General features: G+C 42.0%; 1 protein-coding gene across 2 annotated transcripts in view; it reads left to right on the top strand.

Annotated features, from left to right (window-relative positions):
* Positions 1-23,457, top strand: part of rnf123 (ring finger protein 123) — a 270,077-nt gene that overhangs the window by 57,301 nt on the left and 189,319 nt on the right. For both annotated transcript variants that reach the window (XM_014168343.2, XM_014168342.2), the window contains exons 24-27: positions 13,258-13,341; positions 14,332-14,439; positions 15,493-15,670; positions 16,574-16,648. In XM_014168343.2, coding sequence (XP_014023818.1) covers positions 13,258-13,341; positions 14,332-14,439; positions 15,493-15,670; positions 16,574-16,648 — 445 coding nt within the window. The remainder of the gene's footprint in view (positions 1-13,257; positions 13,342-14,331; positions 14,440-15,492; positions 15,671-16,573; positions 16,649-23,457) is intronic.

Raw genomic sequence — 23,457 nt, 5'->3', positions numbered from 1 at the left:
AGACCAGTTTATTATATATCACCCATTCTGATACTGACTGTGACTTCTCATTTAGAATTTCAGTGAGCTCACTGGCTTTGGGCGCTGACATGTCGATTGTGGAATCATCTGCATACATAATCATTCTAGCTTTGTTTAAGAGCAGTGGCAAATCATTTGTAATAATTCCAGAGTGGTGCGGAGATCTAAGACAAAGCATCTCAATGCAAGAGGCGTCACTACCGTCCCTGGTTCGAATCCAGGCTGTATCACATCCGGCCGTGATTGGGAGTCCCATAGGGCAGCACACAATTGGCCCAGCGTCGTCCGGGTTTGGCCCGGGTAGGCCGCCATTGTAAATTTAGAATTTGTTTCTTAACTGACTTGCCTCGATAAATAAACAGCCCAAGGGATTTGCACTGAAGGACACCACACTATACATATCTGATGTTAGAGAAGCTTCCATTGATTAACTCTTTCTGGGTTCTATTAGTTAGTGAGTGTCTTCAATAACAATTTATGATCAATAACATCAAAGGCTGCATTGAAATCAGGCAATTTTTTTATTTAACTAGGCAAGTCAGTTATGAGGTCCTACAATACAGCTCCAACTATTATCTTATTATCCATTTATTTTAACCAATCATCAGTCATCTGAGTCAGTAAAAATTGAGTGCCCTTCTCTATATGTGTACTGAAAGTCAGTAGGTAACTTGTTCTCGAACAAATACAATGCGATTTTTTTTTTTTAAACACAATTCTCTATCAGGTAGCAAACTGTGATTGGGTGGATTTTAGAGCCAGCAAATAGTGCTTTTGCTATTTTTAGGTTGTGGAATTACTTTAGCTTCCTACCGAGCCTGTGTACACACTAGAGGTCGACCGATTAATCGGAATGGCCGATTAATTAGGGCCGATTTCAAGTTTTCACAACAATCGGTATTTTTAAATAATTTTTATTTGTATTATTTTTTTAAATAATTTTTTTAATATCAAATTTTATATATCAAATTTATTTTTATATAGCCCTTCGTACATCAGCTGATATTCTCAAAGTGCTGTACAGAAACCCAGCCTAAAACCCCAAACAGCAAGCAAAGCATGTGAAAGAAGCACGGTGGCTAGGAAAAACTCCCTAGGAAAAACTCCCTAGAAAGGCCAAAAACCTAGGAAGAAACCTAGAGAGGAACCAGGCTATGAGGGGTGGCCAGTCCTCTTCTGGCTGTGCAGGGTGGATATTATAACAGAACATGGTCAAAATGTTAAAATGTTAAAATGTTCATAAATGACCAGCATGGTCAAATAATAATAATCATAGTAGTTGTCGAGGGTGCAACAAGCACGTCCGGTGAACAGGTCAGGGTTCCATAGCCGCAGGCAGAACAGTTGAAACTGGAGCAGCAGCACGGCCAGGTGGACTGGGGACAGCAAGGAGTCATCATACCAGGTAGTCCTGAGGCATGGTCCTAGGGCTCAGGTCCTCCGAGAGAAAGACAGAAAGAGAGAAAGAGAGAATTAGAGAGAGCATATTTAAATACACACAGGACACCGGATAAGACAAGAGAAATACTCCAGATGTAACAGACTGACCCTAGCCCCCCGACACATAAACTACTGCAGCATAAATACTGGAGGCTGATTTTTTATATATATATATTTTAATACACCTTTATTTAACTAGGCAAGTCAGTTAAGAACACATTCTTATTTTCAATGACGGCCTACCGGGGAACGGTGGGTTAACTGCCTTGTTCAGGGGGGAGAACGACAGATTTTTACCTTGTCAGCTCGGGGATTCAATCTTGCAACCTTAGGGTTAACTAGTCCAACGCTCTAACCACCTGCTTTACATTGCACTCCACGAGGAGCCTGTCTGTTACGCGAATGCAGTAAGAAGCCAAGGTAAGTTGCTAGCTAGCATTAATCTTATCTTATAAAAAATAATCAATAAATCAATCATAATCACTAGTTAACTACACATGGTTGATGATATTACTAGTTTATCTAGCCTGTCCTGCGTTGCATATAATCGATGCGGTGCGCATTCGCGAAAAAGACTGTCATTGCTCCAACATCTACCTAACCATAAACATCAATGTCTTTCTTAAAATCAATACACAAGTATATATTTTTAAACCTGCATATTTAGCTAAAAGAAATCCAGGTTAGCAGGCAATATTAACCAGGTGAAATTGTGTCACTTCTCTTGCGTTCATTGCATGCAGAGTCAGGGTACCATAAGTTCCGGACTATAAGCCGCAACTTTTTTCCCACGCTTTGAACCCCGCGGCTTAAACAATGACGCGGCTAATATATGGATTTTTCCCGCTTTCAATAAAATGTAAAAAAAACCACATTCTGTGATGTGCTCAGTTTTTTGGCGGCATGAAGCTTTCATTAGACCAATGAAATTGCCGAACGGGTTACGGTCAAACAACTTTTTTGTTTACTGTTTACATTAAATCAAGCGCTCTCAAACTTCCCATCATTCTGATTACGGTAGTCATTTTGTCACCCTCATCATGGCAAAGACACGGAGAAATGCATATGATGCAGCTTTCAAGTTGAAGGCGATTGATCTGGCTGTTGGAAAAGGAAATAGAGCTGCTGCACGGGAGCTTGGTCTTAGCCTCTTACATCTAGACGTTCCGCTAGCGGAACACCTGCTCCAATATCCAATGATGGGCGTGGCGCGAAATACAAACTCCTCTAAAATCCGAAAACTTCAATTTTTCAAACATATGACTATTTTACAGCATTTTAAAGACAAGACTCTCGTTAATCTAACCACACTGTCCGATTTCAAAAAGGCTTTACAGCGAAAGCAAAACATTACATTATGTCAGCAGAGTACCCAGCCAGAAATAATCAGACACCCATTTTTCAAGCCAGCATATAATGTCACAAAAACCAAAACCACAGCTAAATGCAGCACTCACCTTTGATGATCTTCATCAGATGACACTCCTAGGACATTATGTTATACAATACATGCATGTTTTGTTCAATCAAGTTCATATTTATATCAAAAAACAGCTTTTTACATTAGCATGTGACGTTCAGAACTAGCATACCCCCCGCAAACATCCGGTGAATTTACTAAATTACTCACGATAAACGTTCACAAAAAACATAACAATTATTTTAAGAATTATAGATACAGAACTCCTCTATGCACTCGATATGTCCGATTTTAAAATAGCTTTTCGGTGAAAGCACATTTTGCAATATTCTCAGTAGATAGCCCAGCCATCACGGCTAGCCATTTAGACACCGACCAAGTTTAGCCCTGACCAAACTCCGATTTACTATTACAAAAGTTTGATTACCTTTGTTCTCTTCGTCAGAATGCACTCCCAGGACTGCTACTTCAATAACAAATGTTGGTTTGGTCCCAAATAATCCATCGTTATATCCAAATAGCGGCGTTTTGTTCGTGCGTTCTAGACACTATCCTAAAGGGTAAATAAGGGTGACGAGCATGGCGCAATTCGTGACAAAAAGATTTCTAAATATTCCATTACCGTACTTCGAAGCATGTCAACCGCTGTTTAAAATCAATTTTTATGCCATTTTTCTCGTAAAAAAGCGATAATATTCCGACCGGGAATCTGCGTTTAGGTGAACAGAGGAAAGAAAACAAAGCATTCGGTCGACGCGGGCACGCGCCTGAGTCTCACAGTACTGTAACCAGCCACTACCCAAATGCGCTACTTTGTTTCAACCAGAGCCTGCAAAGCCACGATTCAGCTTTTTGCCGCCTTCTGAGAGCCCATTGGAGCCGTAGGAAGTGTCACGTAACAGCAGAGATCCTTTGTAATGGATAGAGATGGCAAAGAAGGCCAAGAAATGGTCAGACAGGGTACTTCCTGTACGGAATCTTCTCAGGTTTTGGCCTGCCAAATGAGTTCTGTTATACTCAGACACCATTCAAACAGTTTTAGAAACTTTGGAGTGTTTTCTATCCAAAGCTAATAATTATATGCATATTCTAGTTTCTGGGCAGGAGTAATAATCAGATTAAATCGGGTACGTTTTTTATCCGGCTGTGAAAATACTGCCCCCTATCCATAACAGGTTAATGAGTCGATGATAAGACGTTGGAAACAGCAGCGTGAGGAATTGACTCAGTGCAAAAAGACAACTAAAGCTTACTGCTAATTTTTTATTTTTTGTTACAAGCCGTGTTTTGTTAAAGCTTATTTATTTTTGTTACAAGCCGTGTTTCGTTAAAGCCTATTTATTTTTGTTACAAGCCGTGTTTCGTTAAAACCTGTGTAAAGTTAATTTGTTTCAATATACCGGTAGGCACCTGCGGCTTATTTATGTTCAAATAATATTTTTTTTAAATTCAGTGGGTGCGGCTTATATTCAGGTGCGCTTAATAGTCCGGAAGTTACGGTATATGCAACAGTTTGGGCCGCCTGGCTCGTTGCGAACTAATTTGCCAGAATTTTACGTAATTATGACATAACATTGAAGGTTGTGCAATGTAACAGCAATATTTAGACTTAGGGATGCCACCAGTTCAATAAAACACGGAACGGTTCCGTATTTCACTAAAAGAAAAAATGTTTTGTTTTCGAGATGATAGTTTCCGGATTCGACCATATTAATGACCTAAGGCTCATATTTCTGTGTGTTTATTATATTATAATTAAGTCTATGATTCGATAGAGCAGTCTGACTGAGCGGTGGTAGGCACCAGCAGGCTCGTAAGCATTCATTCAAACAACACTTTCGTGCATTTTGCCAGCAGCTCTTCACAATGCTTCAAGCATTGCGCTGTTTATGACTTCAAGCCTGTCAACTCCCGAGATTAGGCTGGTGTAACCGATGTGAAATGGCTAGCTAGTTGGCGGGGTGCGCGCTAAAAGCGTTTCAAACGTCACTCGCTCTGAGACTTGGAGTAGTTGTTCCCCTTGCTCTACATGGGTAACGCTGCTTCGAGGGTGGCTGTTGTCGATGTGTTCCTGGTTTGAGCCCAGGAAGGAGCGAGGAGAGGGACGAAAGCTATACTGTTACACTGGCAATACTAAAGTGCCTATAAGAACATCCAATAGTCAAAGGTATATGAAATACAAATCGTATAGAGAGAAATAGTCCTATAATGACTACAACCTAAAACTTCTTACCTGGGAATATTGAAGACTCATGTTAAAAGGAACCACCAGCTTTCATATGTTCTCATGTTCTGAGCAAGGAACTTAAACCTTAGCTTTCTTACATGGCACATATTGCACTTTTACTTTCTTCTCCAACACTTTGTTTTTGCATTATTTAAACCAAATTGAACATGTTTCATTATTTATTTGAGGCTAAATTGATTTTATTGATGTATTATACTAAGTTAAAATAAGTATTAATTCAGTATTGTTGTAATTGTCATTATTACAAATAAATCGCAAAAATCGTCCGATTAATCGGCATCGGCTTTTTCTGGCCCTCCAATATTCAGTATTGGCGTTAAAATCATATCGTCGGTCGACCACCAGTACACACACACACACACACACACACACACACACACACACACACTCCTTTAGGCTTTGGTTAAAGATATTGCGAATAGTCTGTTCTATTTCAGTAGTTTCCCATGAAGGTTGTTTATACCTGGTGGCTCATCATTATTGATGCATAACAATAGTTTTCCCACCTCTCCTGCACTATCCTGACCAAATTCAAAACGGCAGTCCTTCTCTTTTATTATTAAACATATATATATATATATAATTGATGGTTCACTACTAATTGTTGTCATTTCATTTGTGTTTTTCCACTTTCCAAGTGATCATTGAAATGATTGGCAATATGGAAAGGTTTTCTTGTAAAAGGTTTTCTGCCCATGATATCATTTAAGGTACTCAAGTCTTTTTCCATTGTGTTTTATGTCATTTGTCTTGGTTTGGTAATATACTTTATTCTTGTTGTTGTTCCATTTAGTAACAACCTTTTATCGATGTACTGTATGTCAACCAATCATCTCAGCAGCCTGACTTGTTTGACACATCATTTCTTTGAATTATTCAATGTTTCAATTCATCGTCAATCCAGGGGGCTCTAACAGTTCTGTTTAGTTTCTTAACAGGTGCATGCTGGGCAACAATTGCCGTGAATCATTTTACCAATACTTCTAGGCGTGCGTCTGGACGCATCAAACCAACATTCATGTTTACAATCTTCAACAAAAGAATCCTGAGAGAACATTTTGCATGATTTCTTATAAATGACTTTAGGCCTAATCTTTTGGTATTTTGGCTTTCCTTGTTATTGGTACAATGTTGTGGTCACTCTGATCACGTGTGGTCCTCTCCTCATCATCATCATCATCCTCCTCTTCTTCATGTAAGGGGTCGATCCTGTGATCTATCTGCTGTACCACATTCCTCTCTCGTTCTTCAGGAATGAATTCCCAAACCAAATAGATTAGTCATTTAATCACTTCTTTCCTCTCATTGTCAGAAAGGATCGAAGCGTTTAAAAAATATTTTTGGCACATATTTCATGGCAGAAAAGTGTGTGGGTCTGCAAAACATTTTACAACTGATACATCAATGCCAGCTCTGCCTGTCTTCCTCCACGTTACGCACGCACACACACACACACACACACACACACACACACACACACACACACACACACACACACACACGCGCAGACACGCACGCGCGCGCAGACACACACAGGCAGACACACACAGACAGACACACACACACGCGCAGACACACACACCTACCTCTCGTTCAGTATATAACACCTTGGACAATCACCCTCCTAGTATCGCCTGTTATTGTCTGATCATTTGAGAAAAGGATGTCCGGCACTGCAGTTGCCAATATCCCTTGTTCTATTAAAGCCTTTATGTCTTTAACAGCTTTTTTATTGGCAGTGTGCTGGACTGTTTTTTCTTTAAAGTTACATTTGGGATTTGTTCCAATTGACACCCTTTTTCCCCCCAATTTTTAGTCCACTACTTTTGACCAGAACCCTATAACGTAGTGCACTAAATAGGGTAGTATTTGGGATGAACACAGTTGAGCAGGAAATGTTAAAGTCTTGGAATTCGAGTCCCGTAGATATCGGTTTTGTCATCATACCAGCCTGTCTGGTCATTTCTCCCTTCACTTCGTTATAACTCCTTTGTCCTTTAACTAAAGGAGGTTTTGGCACCGGATGTGTCCCAGATGGCGCCCTTTTCCCTGTATGGTGCACTCGCCCTTTTCCCTGTATGGTGCACTCGCCCTTTTCCCTGTATGGTGCACTCGCCCTTTTCCCTGTATGGTGCACTCGCCCTTTTCCCTGTATGGTGCACTCGCCCTTTTCCCTGTATGGTGCACTCGCCCTTTTCCCTGTATGGTGCACTCGCCCTTTTCCCTGTATGGTGCACTACTTTTGGGACCAGCATATACTGTGTAGGTATGAAAGTGTCTTCTGTAATTTTCTGCCGCCGAATGGTTCTCCTCTTTACAAGTTGACGATCTATAAACTCTAAAGGGAAGGTTATTTAAGCCGCTGACTCGTCTTTCTGCTCTTGGCCTTGTCTCTGTCCTAAATGTAACCCTATTCCCTATATAAACTCAGCAAGAAAAGAAACGCCCCCTTTTTCAGGACCCTGTCTCTCATAGATAATTCGTAAAAATCCAAATAACTTCACAGATCTTCATTGTAAAGGGTTTAAACACTGTTTCCCATGCTTGTTCAATGAACCATAAACAATTAATGAACATGCACCTGTGGAACAGTCTTTAAGACACTAACAGCTTACAGACGGTAGGCAATTAAGGTCACAGTTATGAAACCTTAGGACACTTACTGTTGTAAGGCAGGTCTTCACCAGACATCACCGGCAACAACGTCGCCTATGGGCGCAAACCCACTGTTGCTGGACCAGACAGAACTGGAAAAAAGTGATTTTCACTGGCAAGTCGCTGTTTTGTCTCACCAGGGGTGATGGTCGGATTCGCGTTTATCGTGGAAGGAATGAGCGTTACACCGAGGCCTGTACTCTGGAGCGGGATCGATTTGGAGGTGGAGGGTCCGTCATGGTCTGGGGCGGTGTGTCACAGCATCATCGGACTGAGCTTGTTGTCATTGCAGGCAATCTCAACGCTGTGCGTTACAGGGAAGACATCCTCCTTCCTGTAGGCTCATCCTGACATGACCTTCCAGCATGACAATGCCACCAGCCATACTGCTCGTTCTGTGCGTGATTTCCTGCAAAACAGGAATGTCAGTGTTCTGCCATGGCCAGCGAAGAGCCCGGATCTCAATCCCATTGAGCACGTCTGGGACCTGTTGGATCGGAGGGTGAGGGCTAGGGCCATTCCCCCCAGAAATGTCCGGGAACTTGCAGCACCTTGGTGGAAGAGTGGGGTAACATATCAGCAAAAACTGGCAAATCTGGTGCAGTCCATGAGGAGGAGATGCACTGCAATACTTAATGCAGCTGCTGGCCACACCTGATACTGACTGTTACTTTTGATTTTGAACCCCCCCTTTTGTTCAGGGACACATTATTCCATTTCTGTTAGTCACATGTCTGTGGAACTTGTTCAGTTTATGTCTCAGTTGTTGAATCTTATGTTATGCTGAAAATAAATGCAGTTGACAGTGAGAGGACATTTCTTTTTTTGCTGAGTTTACATGTATACACATAGATCAGAGATATATATATTTATACATATATACACATATATATATATATACACATATACACACACACATATACACACACACAGTTGAAGTCGGAAGTTCACTTAGGTTGGAGTCATTAACTCGTTTTTCAACCACTCCACAAATTTCTCGTTAACAAACTATAGTTTTGGCAAGTCTGTTAGGACATCTACTTTGTGCATGACACAAGTAATTTTTCCAACAATTGTTTACAAACCGATTATTTCACTTATAATTTACTGTATCACAATTCCAGTGGGTCAGAAGTTTACATACACTAAGTTGACTGTGACTTTAAACAGCTTGGAAAATTCCAGAAAATTATGTCATGGCTTTAGAAGCTTCTGATAGGCTAATTGACATCATTTGAGGTTTACCTGTAGATGTATGTAAACTTCCGACTTCAACTGTATAAACTGAAGGTAGAAGCCTTCCCTGTGGCTCATTTGGTAGAGCATGGTGTGTGCAACGCCAGGGTTGTGGGTTCGATTCCCACGGGGGGACCAGTACAAAAAAATGCATGAAATGAAATGTATGCGTTCACTACTGTAAGTCGCTCTGGATAAGAGCGTCTGCTAAATGACTAAAATGTAAATGTAAGCCTAAGTGTTAGTTTATTAGGGGAGGGTGGTGGGGTTTGCGGAGAATAATAAAGGTATATTCCAAAAAATTGTGTAAAAATCTATATATACAGTTGAAGTGGCAAGTTTACATACCCCTTAGCCAAATACATTTAAACTCAGTTTTTCACAATTCCTGACATTTAATCCTAGTAAAAATTCCCTGTCTTAGGTCAGTTAGGATCACCACTTTATTTTAAGAATGTGAAACGTCAGAATAATAGTACAGAGAATGATTGATTTATTTCAGCTTTTATTTCTTTCATCACATTCCCAGTGGGTCAGAAGCATTGCCTTTTAAATTGTTTAACTTGGGTCAAACGTTTCGAGTAGCCTTCCACAAGCTTCCCACAATAAGTTGGGTGAATTTTGGCCCATTCCTCCTGACAGAGCTGGTGTAACTGAGCCAGGTTTGTAGGCCTCCATGCTCGCACACGCTTTTTTAGTTCTGCCCACACATTTTCTGTAGGATGGGGGCAGGGCTTTGTGATGCCACTTCAATACCTTGACTTTGTTGTCCTTAAGCCAAATTTAGTAGTATGCTTGGGGTCATTGTCCATTTGGAAGACCCATTTGCGAGCAAGCTTTAACATCCTGATTGATGTCTTTAGATTTTGCTTCAATATATCCACATAATTTAATTTCCTCATGATGCCATCTATTTTGTGAAGTGCACCAGTCTCTCCTGCATCAAAGCACCCCCACAACATGATGCTGCCACCCCCGTGCTTCACGGTTGGGATGGTGTTCTTCAGCTTGCAAGCCTCCCCTTTTTCCTCCAAACATGTTCAGTTGCAAACTGTAGTCTAGCTTTATTATGGCGGTTTTGGAGCAGTGGCTTCTTCCTTGCTGAGCGGCCTTTCAGGTTATGTCGATATAGGACTCGTTTTACTGTGGATATAGATATTTTTGTACCTCTTTACTCCAGCATCTTCACAAGGTCCTTTGCTGTTGTTCAAATATTGATTTGCACTTTTCGCACCAAAGTACGTTCATCTCTAGGAGACAGAACGCGTCTCCTCTCTGAGTGGTATGACGGCTGCGTGGTCCCATGGTATTTATACTTGAGTTCTATTGTATGTACAGATGAATGTGGTACCTTCAGGTGTTTGGAAATTGCTCCCAAGGATGAACTAGACTTGTGGCGGTATACCATTTATTTTCTGAGGTCTTGGCTGATTTCTTTTGATCTTCCCATGATGTCAAGCAAAGAGGCACTGAATTTGAAGGTAGGTCTTGAAATACATCCACAGGTACACCTCCAATTGACTCAAATGATGTCAATTAGCCTATCAGAAGCTTCTAAAGCCATGACATCATTTTCCGGAATTTTCCAAGCTGTTTAAAGGCACAGTCAACTTAGTGTATGTAAACTTCCGACTTCAACTGTATATAGCCATTAAAACATATATATATTTAAATAATCCTGTTTATCTTATTTTCCATAATTAGCAATTCATATTTGGAGTAATGTAGGCAGTTTATGCAAAGGATTTTTACCTCTCGCCATTACCGAAATTACATAATGGAAAATTATTATTATTGCAAACAATTATTTTATTTTAGCAAACAATTATTGTGATCCATCCTATATTGTCCCTCGCAACAGTTGTAGGATACACAGCCATTCACACATGCGCACACACACTCATACACACTCAACCCTGTCCCCCCCACAGCAACCATAGATTCTCAACAGTTGCACCATCCCAGAGCTCAACTCAAGAAAGGTCTTGATTTACAAATGCGTGTACAGTTGCAGCTGTATGAGAAGGCCTGCAAAACTGAGCAAACAAAATGGGCAGAAATGGGAAGATTTGATTAACCATTGTCACGTGCTAGGTGATGGAGGTCAGATATACCCCCCTTCCCCTGAAACACCCACAACACGGTCCCCCGTAGAGACCATATTCCCAAGCATCTCTGTGCAGTCAGACCTTTGATTTTGTTCCACCAAGGCCACAATAATATGCCACCTCTGAATGTCCGAGTGTGACCCCCTCCCCATGGGTTACTGCAGCTAGTGTTGCCAGCATTCCCACTGCCTGGGTGGGGGCACAGGACCAGAATCCCCACCGGCTAGGCACAAGGTCGTCAAGGTTCTCATTAGCAGCTTTGAGTGTTTCCTTGTATATTATGCTCTCCCATCAGGGGGGCTCTGGCTTTGCAGGTCCAAGCCTGCCAGGCACGCTCAGAATCTTGAGTGGGCGGTGCAAAATATATGATTTTGATTGGTCAGAAAAACAATTAGTGTCAAAATATCAAAATTGTCCTACCTGTTGTAGCCTGTATCTAGTCTGGTTGACTTGTTCTACTTTATATTTGAATATTAACTGTAGTCTTCATCCCTGTAGGAATATCCTGCGGACGTGAATGACATGACACAGTTAGAGGAGTTGACTACAGCACCAGACTGGAGTCAAATATAAATGTCAAATACTTTCACAAAACACTTGACAGTATTTGAGGTGTGCTTTATTTAGCTTGGAGTTTTCAATGTGAGGACTATTTGATTGGCTTTATAGAAATTATATATTGAGCTGTATTTGCACGCATGATCTGAAACTTATATAATTATTAATATTTTTTAAAAGTATGAAATAAAAGTAAATAAATACTACAATAATAAATAATATGAATACAATAATAAATAGATAAACAGTGAATATGTAATGTCTATTTCCTGTTCTGTACTATTATGATGATTAAGAAGAATTCACCTAACTGTGTCGATGTGAATGTACAGTGCATTTGGAAAGTATTCAGACCCCTTCCCTTTTTCAACATTTTGTTAGGTTACAACCTTATTCTAAAATGGATTAAATAAATACAGGTGTGCCAAGCTTGCAGCATCATACTCAGGAAGACTCGAGGCTCTAATCGCTGTCAAAGGTGCTTCAACAAAGTACTGAGTAAAAGCTCTGATAACTTATTTATTAGTATTATTTTTTTGTAGTGCATTAGAAAAAAATATTCTAAACCTGTTTTTGCTTTGTCGTTATGGGGTATTGTGTGTAGATTGAGGGGGAATCCATTTTATAATATAAGGCTGTAACGTAACAAAATGTGGAAAACATGAAGGGTTCTGAATACTTTCCGAATGCGCTGTATATGTCACTAAGCTGTGTACTGCTACTGTATATGTCACTAAGCTGTGTACTGCTACTGTATATGTCACTAAGCTGTGTACTGCTGCTGTATATGTCACTAAGCTGTGTACTGCTGCTGTATATGTCACTAAGCTGTGTACTGCTACTGTATGTCACTAAGCTGTGTACTGCTACTGTATATGTCACTAAGCTGTGTACTGCTACTGTATATGTCACTAAGCTGTGTACTGCTACTGTATATGTCACTAAGCTGTGTACTGCTACTGTATATGTCACTAAGCTGTGTACTGCTACTGTATATGTCACTAAGCTGTGTACTGCTGCTGTATATGTCACTAAGCTGTGTACTGCTACTGTATATGTCACTAAGCTCTGTACTGCTGCTGTATATGTCACTAAGCTGTGTACTGCTGCTGTATATGTCACTAAGCTGTGTACTGCTACTGTATATGTCACTAAGCTGTGTACTGCTACTGTATTTATTTTACCTTTTATTTAACTAGGCAAGTCAGTTAAGAACAAATTCTTATTTTCAATGACGGCCTAGGAACAGTGGGTTAACTGCCTTGTTCAGGGGCAGAACGACAGATTTTTACCTTGTCAGCTCCGGGATTCGATCTTGCAACCTTTCGGTTACTAGTCCAACGCTCTAACCACTAGAATACCCTGCCACTAGGTTACCCTGCCACTAGGCTACCCTGCCGCTAGGCTACCCTGCCGCTAGGCTACCCTGCCGCTAGGCTACCCTGCCGCTAGGCTACCCTGCCGCTAGGCTACCCTGCCGCTAGGCTACCCTGCCACTAGGTTACCCTGCCGCTAGGCTACCCTGCCAACTGTATATGTCACTAAGCTGTGTACCACACATTTCCCTACAGATGGTGGTGGTGTCAGATGACGTCCATGAATACGCTGTGGCTCTGAAGGACACAGAGGAGAAGATCGCACGCTGCCCAGCAAGAGTAAATACACACCACTCACTATTATAGATCTGTTATAGAGCTATTATCAGTAGGTTTAGTATCATCGAGATGGCACACTGCCCAACCAGAAGAATACAAATATACTACCTATTATCATCAATTTATCTAACTGTTAAGTATAATAGTATAATCGTCCATGAATATGCTGTTGTTCTGAGGGACACAGAGGAGAAGAGCACGTTGCCCCAGCAGACTAAATACACTGTCCGTGTTATCAATCTGGGCCCAGCAGACTAAATACACTGTCCGTGTTATCAATCTGGGCCCAGCAGACTAAATACACTGTCCGTGTTATCAATCTGGGCCCAGCAGACTAAATACACTGTCCGTGTTATCAATATGGGCCCAGCAGACTAAATACACTGTCCGTGTTATCAATCTGTTATTTATGTATCATAGTTAGGGTCATGTGTTTTGCCACATGATTTTTAACCTTTTTATTTGAACGTTTTTTTTGTTCTTCAGTAAACTTTCATTTTTGGTGTATTTGTCATTTCTGAAAAAGGCTTTAAATCGAGGTTAAAATTCAAGGTGTGTGACATGATCAACCAAAAAACACTGGGTCTTAATCATAGTCAGTGAAGTCTATTGTAGTGTTTAATAGTACTGCTAATACTATCTACAATGTTTTAATGCAGTAGGTACTGTATAATGGTAGTATAAACTACACAAAACCATTTATATTATTGTATAACCTAATAGTTGTATTAGTGTGATGTTCTATTATGTTCAGTCTGATAGTCACGATCTATTGACACCAGTGTGGCAGTGTGTTTTTCTATTTAAACGTTCTGTGATATTTTTCTCTTAGTAGGAAACATGACCGGTGGTTAGGGCTGGCTTTGTGTACGTTAACGGTCTGAATGAACAGTCTTGTTTATTAGAAATGCTTTCTGCGACGAAACGGCGCTATCGAAGTTGTTTTTATTAGGCATGTCTTTGTGTTACACCCTTTCTTGTCCATGTTAGAGACCAGACATCTTGGAGGAGCTGCAGAAGAGTCAGAAGGTATTTGCTGAGAAGCTGAATCACCTCAGTAGGAGACTGGCCTGGATCAACGCTACCATCTACTGTAAGGTAGGAAAGAGAGGGTAGCCTGCACATCTACTGTCAGGTAGGAAAGAGAGGGTAGCCTGCACATCTACTGTCAGGTAGGAAAGAGGGGCTACCCTGCACATCTACTGTCAGGTAGGAAAGAGAGGGTAGCCTGCACATCTACTGTCAGGTAGGAAAGAGAGGGTAGCCTGCACATCTACTGTCAGGTAGGAAAGAGAGGGTAGCCTGCACATCTACTGTCAGGTAGGAAAGAGGGGGTAGCCTGCACATCTACTGTCAGGTAGGAAAGAGAGGCTACCCAGCACACTTCAGCCCTGATCTATTGAGACTGAAAGCATCAAGGCCACTAGTGTGCTGGAGTTGCATCTCATTATAGCCAGGCTTGAATGAAAAAGGGGACAAACATCCTCAACTGAGGGACATTGAAATAAAAAAAACAGCCTGTGAACCCAATCTTCCTTGTTCTGTTAGTTCAATAAAAGCGACAACATGAATTACTACTACTACTGTACTGAAGGTGTTGTTTTGCTTGTTTAAAACATCTAACTGTGTGTTATTCCAGAAGATGATTTAAAACACCTCTCTGTGTGTTATTCCAGAAGATGATTTAAAACACCTCTCTGTGTGTTATTCCAGAAGATGATTTAAAACACCTCTCTGTGTGTTATTCCAGAAGATGATTTAAAACACCTCTCTGTGTGTTATTCCAGAAGATGATTTAAAACACCTCTCTGTGTGTTATTCCAGAAGATGATTTAAAACACCTGTGTGTTATTCCAGAAGATGATTTAAAACACCTCTCTGTGTGTTATTCCAGAAGATGATTTAAAACACCTCTCTGTGTTATTCCAGAAGATGATTTAAAACACCTCTCTGTGTGTTATTCCAGAAGATGATTTAAAACACCTCTCTGTGTGTTATTCCAGAAGATGATTTAAAACACCTCTCTGTGTGTTATTCCAGAAGATGATTTAAAACACCTCTCTGTGTGTTATTCCAGAAGATGATTTAAAACACCTCTCTGTGTGTTATTCCAGAAGATGATTTAAAACACCTCTCTGTGTGTTATTCCAGGATAAGATGCTGGATGTGTACTGGCTACTGAGGGTGTGTATACTCACCATCCAGCACGCTGACAACACAGGAACGTTGTTCGCCTTCACCCCAGAGTTCTACCTCAACGTGGCCATGAACAGCTATAGCTCTCTCAAGAACTACTTCAGCCCCTCCAACTGCATGGACCAACTGCCAGGTAACCGCCTGTCCGCCCCTCCCCCGCCTGCCTGCTTTTAAGGCTGTGTTTTGTGGCCATGAACAGTTACTTTGTCAGGTGACCGCAACACACTAAGGCTGCAGCTCTATTCCATTATATTCCATGACTTTTGTAGTTGCTTTGGGAATTGAACTGCTCGGTTTTCTTTGTCGTCTTGTAGACCCTTTTTAGGTAGTTTTGTTGTGATAACTGAATTTGCATACACATTAAAGGTTGTTGATCTCGTGCCGGAAATATCCCCTCCTGCCTGTTGACACAGTCACTATTTATTTATTCATCGTATTCATTTATAGCCATTTTTGCATCTGCAATTATCAAGAAATGCTTGTACAGGAACCCTAAAGAGCATTCAGAAGTACAGCAACCTGGCTTAGAACCCTAAAGAGCATGCAGAAATGCAGCAACCCGGTTTAGAGCCCTGAAGAGCATGCATAAATGCAGCAACCCGGTTTAGAGCCCTGAAGAGCATGCAGAAATACAACAACCCGGCTTAGAGCCCTAAAGAGCATGCAGAAATGCAGCAACCCGGTTTAGAGCCCTAAAGAGCATGCAGAAATGCAGCAACCCGGCTTAGAGCCCTAAAGAGCATGCAGAAATACAGCAACCCGGCTTAGAGCCCTAAAGAGCATGCAGAAATGCAGCAACCCGGCTTAGAGCCCTAAAGAGCATGCAGAAATGCAGCAACCCGGTTTAGAGCCCTAAAGAGCATGCAGAAATGCAGCAACCCGGCTTAGAGCCCTAAAGAGCATGCAGAAATACAGCAACCCGGCTTAGAGCCCTAAAGAGCATGCAGAAATACAGCAACCCGGCTTAGAGCCCTAAAGAGCATGCAGAAATACAACAACCAGGAGAGATGTTTGTTGACTGTCGTCTTTTCCCCAGGCTACGAGGACACCCTCACTCAACTCGCTGCTATCCTCGCTAAGCACTTTGCTGACCCGCGCATCGTTGGAACAGGTGAGTGGAAGCAATTACAGATAGCCATCATATTATAAACCACATTATGGATCACTGGCATTTACTAGTAGGGGCCTGGAGTTATACCTGAACACGTTACTGAAGAGAATCGACCTGACCATGAAGAACTCTGAGTTCTGAGTTAGTAAGCCCTGGAGTTTTCCCTGCTCTCGTCACAACTCCTGGCCCTATTTATCAATGCACAACAAGGAGGGTTAAGAAGAGTGTGTTCTGGTTTTCATCTGTATAGTTGGTCTTCCGTTAGTCAGCGCCTCACCTAAAGCCTTCTTTATTTCTGTTTATTAGCTAGTATTAGCATACTGTAGGTCCTGTTTATTAGCTAGTATTAGCATACTGTAGGTCCTGTTTATTAGCTAGTATTAGCATACTGTAGGTCCTGTTTATTAGCTAGTATTAGCATACTGTAGGTCCTGTTTATTAGCTAGTATTAGCATACTGTAGGTCCTGTTTATTAGCGAGTATTAGCATACTGTAGGTCCTGTTTATTAGCTAACTGGTTTAAGAGGAATCCCTCCAACTACATACTGTAGTAGACACATTCATCTGTAGAGCAGCAATGTGAATTAGTCACCCTGGTTGCATGCCAAATGGCACCCTATTCCCTACGTAGTGCAGTGCTTTTGAACCCTAGCCCTATGGTTCCCACACGTACAGTGAGGGGAAAAAAGTATTTGATCCCCTGCTGATTTTGTACGTTTGCCCACTGACAAAGAAATGATCAGTCTATAATTTTAATGGTAGGTTCATTTGAACAGTGAGAGACAGAATAACAACAACAAAAATCCAGAAAAACACATGTCAAAAATGTTATAAATTGATTTGCATTTTAATGAGGGAAATAAGTATTTGACCCCCTCTCAATCAGAAAGATTTCTGGCTCCCAGGTGTCTTTTATACAGGTAACGAGCTGAGATTAGGAGCACACTCTTAAAGGGAGTGCTCCTAATCTCAGTTTGTTACCTGTATAAAAGACACCTGTCCACAGAAGCAATCAATCAATCAGATTCCAAACTCTCCACCATGGCCAAGACCAAAGAGCTCTCCAAGGATGTCAGGGACAAGATTGTAGACCTACACAAGGCTGGAATGGGCTACAAGACCATCGCCAAGCAGCTTGGTGAGAAGATGACAACAGTTGGTGTGATTATTCGCAAATGGAAGAAACACAAAAGAACTGTCAATCTCCCTCGGCCTGGGGCTCCATGCAAGATCTCACCTCGTGGAGTAGCAATGATCATGAGAACGGTGAGGAATCAGCCCAGAACTACACGGGAGGATCTTGTCAATGATCTCAAGGCAGCTGGGACCATAGTCACCAAGAAAACAATTGGTAACACACTACGCCGTGAAGGACTGAAATCCTGCAGCGCCCGCAAGGTCCCCCTGCTCAAGAAAGCACATATACATGCCCGTCTGAAGTTTTCCAATGAACATCTGAATGATTCAGAGGACAACTGGGTGAAAGTGTTGTGGTCAGATGAGACCAAAATGGAGCTCTTTGGCATCAACTCAACTCGCCGTGTTTGGAGGAGGAGGAATGCTGCCTATGACCCCAAGAACACCAACCCTCACTGTCAAACATGGAGGTGGAAACATTATGCTTTGGGGGTGTTTTTCTGCTAAGGGGACAGGACAACTTCACCGCATCAAAGGGACGACGGACGTTGCCATGTACTGTCAAATCTTGGGTGAGAACCTCCTTCCCTCAGCCAGGGCATTGAAAATAGGTCGTGGATGGGTCTTCCAGCATGACAATGACCCAAAACACACGGCCAAGGCAACAAAGGAGTGGCTCAAGAAGAAGCACATTAAGGTCCTGGAGTGGCCTAGCCAGTCTCCAGACCTTAATCCCATAGAAAATCTGTGGAGGGAGCTGAAGGTTCGAGTTGCCAAACGTCAGCCTTGAAACCTTAATGACTTGGAGAAGATCTGCAAAGAGGAGTGGGACAAAATCCCTCCTGAGATGTGTGCAAACCTGGTGGCCAACTACAACAAACGTCTGACCTCTGTGATTGCCAACAAGGGTTTTGCCACCAAGTACTAAGTCATGTTTTGCAGAGGAGTCAAATACTTATTTCCCTCATTAAAATGCAAATAATTTTATAACATTTTTGACATGCGTTTTTCTGTATTTTTTTTGTTATTCTGTCTCTCACTGTTCAAATAAACCTACCATTAAAATTGTAGACTGATCATTTCTTTGTCAGTGGGCAAACGTACAAAATCAGCAGGGGATCAAATACTTTTTTCCCTCACTGTATCTGCCTCTGCTATTACCTGGAGCTGCAGGGCAAAGCTGCACAAGAGGACAGAGTCATCTGTTACAAGCTATTTTAATGGGAAATGTAGACTTAATATAGCCTCGAGTACTGCTATTTTTCGCCAGGATTAATTTCTAACTATGAACGGATAATTACAAGTTTTTACAATTGAGCTCCAGGCAGTCAGAGTAAAAGAAAGGAAATGTCTGTTTGAGCCCCAGGCAGACGGGTCTGTTTGAGCCCCAGGCAGACGGGTCTGTTTGAGCCCCAGGCAGACGGGTCTGTTTGAGCCCCAGGCAGACGGGTCTGTTTGAGCTCCAGGTCTGTTTGAGCCCCAGGCAGACGGGTCTGTTTGAGCCCCAGGCAGTCAGAGTAAAAGAAAGGAAATGTCTTTGTTTTTCCTCGTCCTCCAAACACAATGCTGGTGGCTCGTGTTTTAGAATCCTTTTTAAAGGAACTGCTTTCAATTGTTGTTTTTCTTAGAAAGGTGTTTTTTGTTAAAGGTAAATGGTTTGTTATTGTGTTACTATTATGAGAGAAGGTTTTCAGATTGAGTGTTCAGCAGACCCTGGGTGGGTTCAAATACTATTTGACATCTTTCAAATGCTTTACGTTTTTTCTTCTTCTCTAGCCGGTCTACTTGCCTAGAGTGCCAGATGAGTGGGGTTTGTACGTTTGGGACTATTCTATTGGTCCATTAAGCCAGTTAAACTTAATCAAGCCCAGATAAAAGGACTGGATTTTTTGGGGGTCAAATAGTATTTAAAACCCAGGTGGGATTTCAGTATTCATTTGAATAATGTAATGTATCCTTCATGCTTGTCTTGTGTGACACTGAGAGTAGTCTAGTAGTCTAACTCTGTCAAGTCACCTCAGATACACTTAGCATGAGTCCCAAATTCACCCTAATCCCTATATAGGTCCCAAATGGCTCCCTTCAAATGTAGTGCACTATATAGTGGTAGTGTGCCATTTCAGATGAATCCTAACTCAAATCTAACTCTATTCATAAGATATCAGTCATGTCTTAGATACACATCTTAGTATTTATATACAATACATAACAAATCCAAATGTATGGTCATATAAAAGCTTCAGTGTTAATTATCAGTATCAGACACTCTGTGCGTAACAAATGGCACCCTTTTTTCTACATAGGGCACTACTTTAGATCAAAATCATATGGGACCCGGTCAAAAGTAGTGCACTAAATAGGGAAAAGGGTGGCATTTGGAACTGAGCCAGTGTGTTTGTTTCTTTTCCGGGCTCAGCGTTGTGTGACTCTCTGCTTGTTGTCACGGTGACTGGATACATTCTTCTTATTTATGTTCCGTCGTGTTTGTTTTGGCTTCGTTTAGAATGAGATCCTCATATCTCGTTGTCTCAGATGCATCAGACGAGTTAGGAAGCCATGTTCAGTTCTCAGGGTTCTGACTGTTATTGTTTTGTTTCTGATCCAGTTCAGTTAGCTTTTCTTAAAAGGGAATTGCATCCGCTGATTGGTACTTGGTTTTTTGGCTTGCTCTTCAAGAAATGCTGGAGGACGAGACCGAAGCCAAACCAGAGTTGGCTTGGGGGTGTGGTTTGATGTGGGTGTGTCCTTGCCACCACCAAGACACACCCATCTGTCAGAACCTTGCCCACAGAGGTTTCCTCCCCACTCAATCACAACTAACAAACCTCCTGCAGGTTGACTTCAATAACTACAGGCAGATGTATGGTGAGATGCTGGAGGAAGCTTTGAATCAGTCAGTAGCCTCCAGAGTAAACTGTTTTTTTATAACGTTTAAATGTAGTAACAGGCCCATGTAGAATAAACAACCCTTTACGTAATACCATAGAAGCAGTGTTCTGCTAATATAACAATGTTCACCTTTCATTTTTAATTGTCAATCCCAGACGATACAGATAGTGTCAGGCCTCTCCAAGTTTCTCTCCATTCAGAGACGTCAGTATCTAGCCTGTCAGAGTGCCTGGTCTCTCTCCATTCAGAGACATCAGTATCTAGCCTGTCTGTCAGAGTGTCTGGTCTCTGTCCATTCAGAGACATCAGTATCTAGCCTTTCTGTCAGAGTGTCTGGTCTCTGTCCATTCAGAGACATCAGTATCTAGCCTGTCTGTCAGAGTGTCTGGTCTCTGTCCATTCAGAGACATCAGTATCTAGCCTGCCTGTCAGAGTGTCTGGTCTCTCTCCATTCAGAGACATCAGTATCTAGCCTGTCTGTCAGAGTGTCTGGTCTCTGTCCATTCAGAGACATCAGTATCTAGCCTGTCTGTCAGAGTGTCTGGTCTCTGTCCATTCAGAGACATCAGTATCAAGCCTGCCTGTCAGAGTGTCTGGTCTCTGTCCATTCAGAGACATCAGTATCTAGCCTGTCTGTCAGAGTGTCTGGTCTCTCTCCATTCAGAGACATCAGTATCTAGCCTGTCTGTCAGAGTGTCTGGTCTCTGTCCATTCAGAGACATCAGTATCAAGCCTGCCTGTCAGAGTGTCTGGTCTCTGTCCATTCAGAGACATCAGTATCTAGCCTGTCTGTCAGAGTGTCTGGTCTCTGTCCATTCAGAGACATCAGTATCTAGCCTGCCTGTCAGAGTGTCTGGTCTCTCTCCATTCAGAGACATCAGTATCTAGCCTGTCTGTCAGAGTGCCTGGTCTCTCTCCATTCAGAGACATCAGTATCTAGCCTGTCTGTCAGAGTGTCTGGTCTCTCTCCATTCAGAGACATCAGTATCTAGCCTGTCTGTCAGAGTGTCTGGTCTCTCTCCATTCAGAGACATCAGTATCTAGCCTGTCTGTCAGAGTGTCTGGTCTCTGTCCATTCAGAGACATCAGTATCTAGCCTGCCTGTCAGAGTGTCTGGTCTCTGTCCATTCAGAGACATCAGTATCTAGCCTGTCTGTCAGAGTGTCTGGTCTCTGTCCATTCAGAGACATCAGTATCTAGCCTGTCTGTCAGAGTGTCTGGTCTCTGTCCATTCAGAGACATCAGTATCTAGCCTGTCTGTCAGAGTGTCTGGTCTCTGTCCATTCAGAGACATCAGTATCTAGCCTGTCTGTCAGAGTGTCTGGTCTCTCTCCATTCAGAGACATCAGTATCTAGCCTGTCTGTCAGAGTGTCTGGTCTCTCTCCATTCAGAGACATCAGTATCTAGCCTGTCTGTCAGAGTGTCTGGTCTCTGTCCATTCAGAGACATCAGTATCTAGCCTGTCTGTCAGAGTGTCTGGTCTCTGTCCATTCAGAGACATCAGTATCTAGCCTGTCTGTCAGAGTGTCTGGTCTCTCTCCATTCAGAGACATCAGTATCTAGCCTGTCTGTCAGAGTGTCTGGTCTCTGTCCATTCAGAGACATCAGTATCTAGCCTGTCTGTCAGAGTGTCTGGTCTCTGTCCATTCAGAGACATCAGTATCTAGCCTGTCTGTCAGCCTGGACTTCATCACATCATCTTGCTAGTCTCCATGTTCTGGCTCCATACATGTTTCTGTGAACACATACACACACAGTCACTGTTCTATTACCAATAGCATTTAGGATAGGTGATATCTGACAAACAAACTATGTTGAAGTTTAAATAAGTCAGACTGAACCTACCTAATTCTGGTTTCCCCATTGACAACCATTGGTGAGCAGACAAAGAGGTGAGGCTGACAGCGTAGATCAGCTTCTGGCCCTTCATCAAAGATACTGGTTGGTCACACACAGACAGAGCACTGATTACAGCATCAATGGTGGTTATGATTAGCATGTTGAAACCAATCTAAACCCTGCATTCACCTTTCTAGTTCATGTCAGATGTTATGATACAGTGAGGGGAAAAAAGTATTTGATCCCCTGCTGATTTTGTACGTTTGCCCACTGACAAAGAAATGATCAGTCTATAATTTTAATGGTAGGTTTATTTGAACAGTGAGAGACAGAATAAGAGAGACAACAAATCCAGAAAAACGCATGTCTAAAATGTTATAAAAGGATTTGCATTTTAATGAGGGAAATAAGTATTTGACCCCTCTGCAAAACATGACTTAGTACTTGGTGGCAATCACAGAGGTCAGACGTTTCTTGTATGAAAAAAAAAAAAAAATGTATGAAATGTATGCATTCAGTGTAAGTCGCTCTGGATAAGAGCGTCTGCTAAATGACTAAAATGTAAAATGTTGTAGTTGGCCACCAGGTTTGCACACATCTCAGGAGGGATTTTGTCCCACTCCTCTTTGCAGATCTTCTCCAAGTCATTAAGGTTTCGAGGCTGACGTTTGGCAACTCGAACCTTCAGCTCCCTCTACAGATTTTCTATGGGATTAAGGTCTGGAGACTGGCTAGGCCACTCCAGGACCTTAATGTGCTTCTTCTTGAGCCACTCCTTTGTTGCCTTGGCCGTGTGTTTTGGGTCATTGTCATGCTGGAAGACCCATCCACGACCCATTTTCAATGCCCTGGCTGAGGGAAGAAGGTTCTCACCCAAGATTTGACGGTACATGGCCCCGTCCATCATCCCTTTGATGCGGTGAAGTTGTCCTGTCCCCTTAGC

Source organism: Salmo salar, chromosome ssa22 (genome assembly GCF_905237065.1).
Source record: "Salmo salar chromosome ssa22, Ssal_v3.1, whole genome shotgun sequence".
In the NCBI taxonomy this organism is placed as follows: domain Eukaryota; kingdom Metazoa; phylum Chordata; class Actinopteri; order Salmoniformes; family Salmonidae; genus Salmo; species Salmo salar.
Note: the sequence above shows the minus strand (reverse complement) of the source record. Positions and strands in the feature narration are given on the sequence as shown.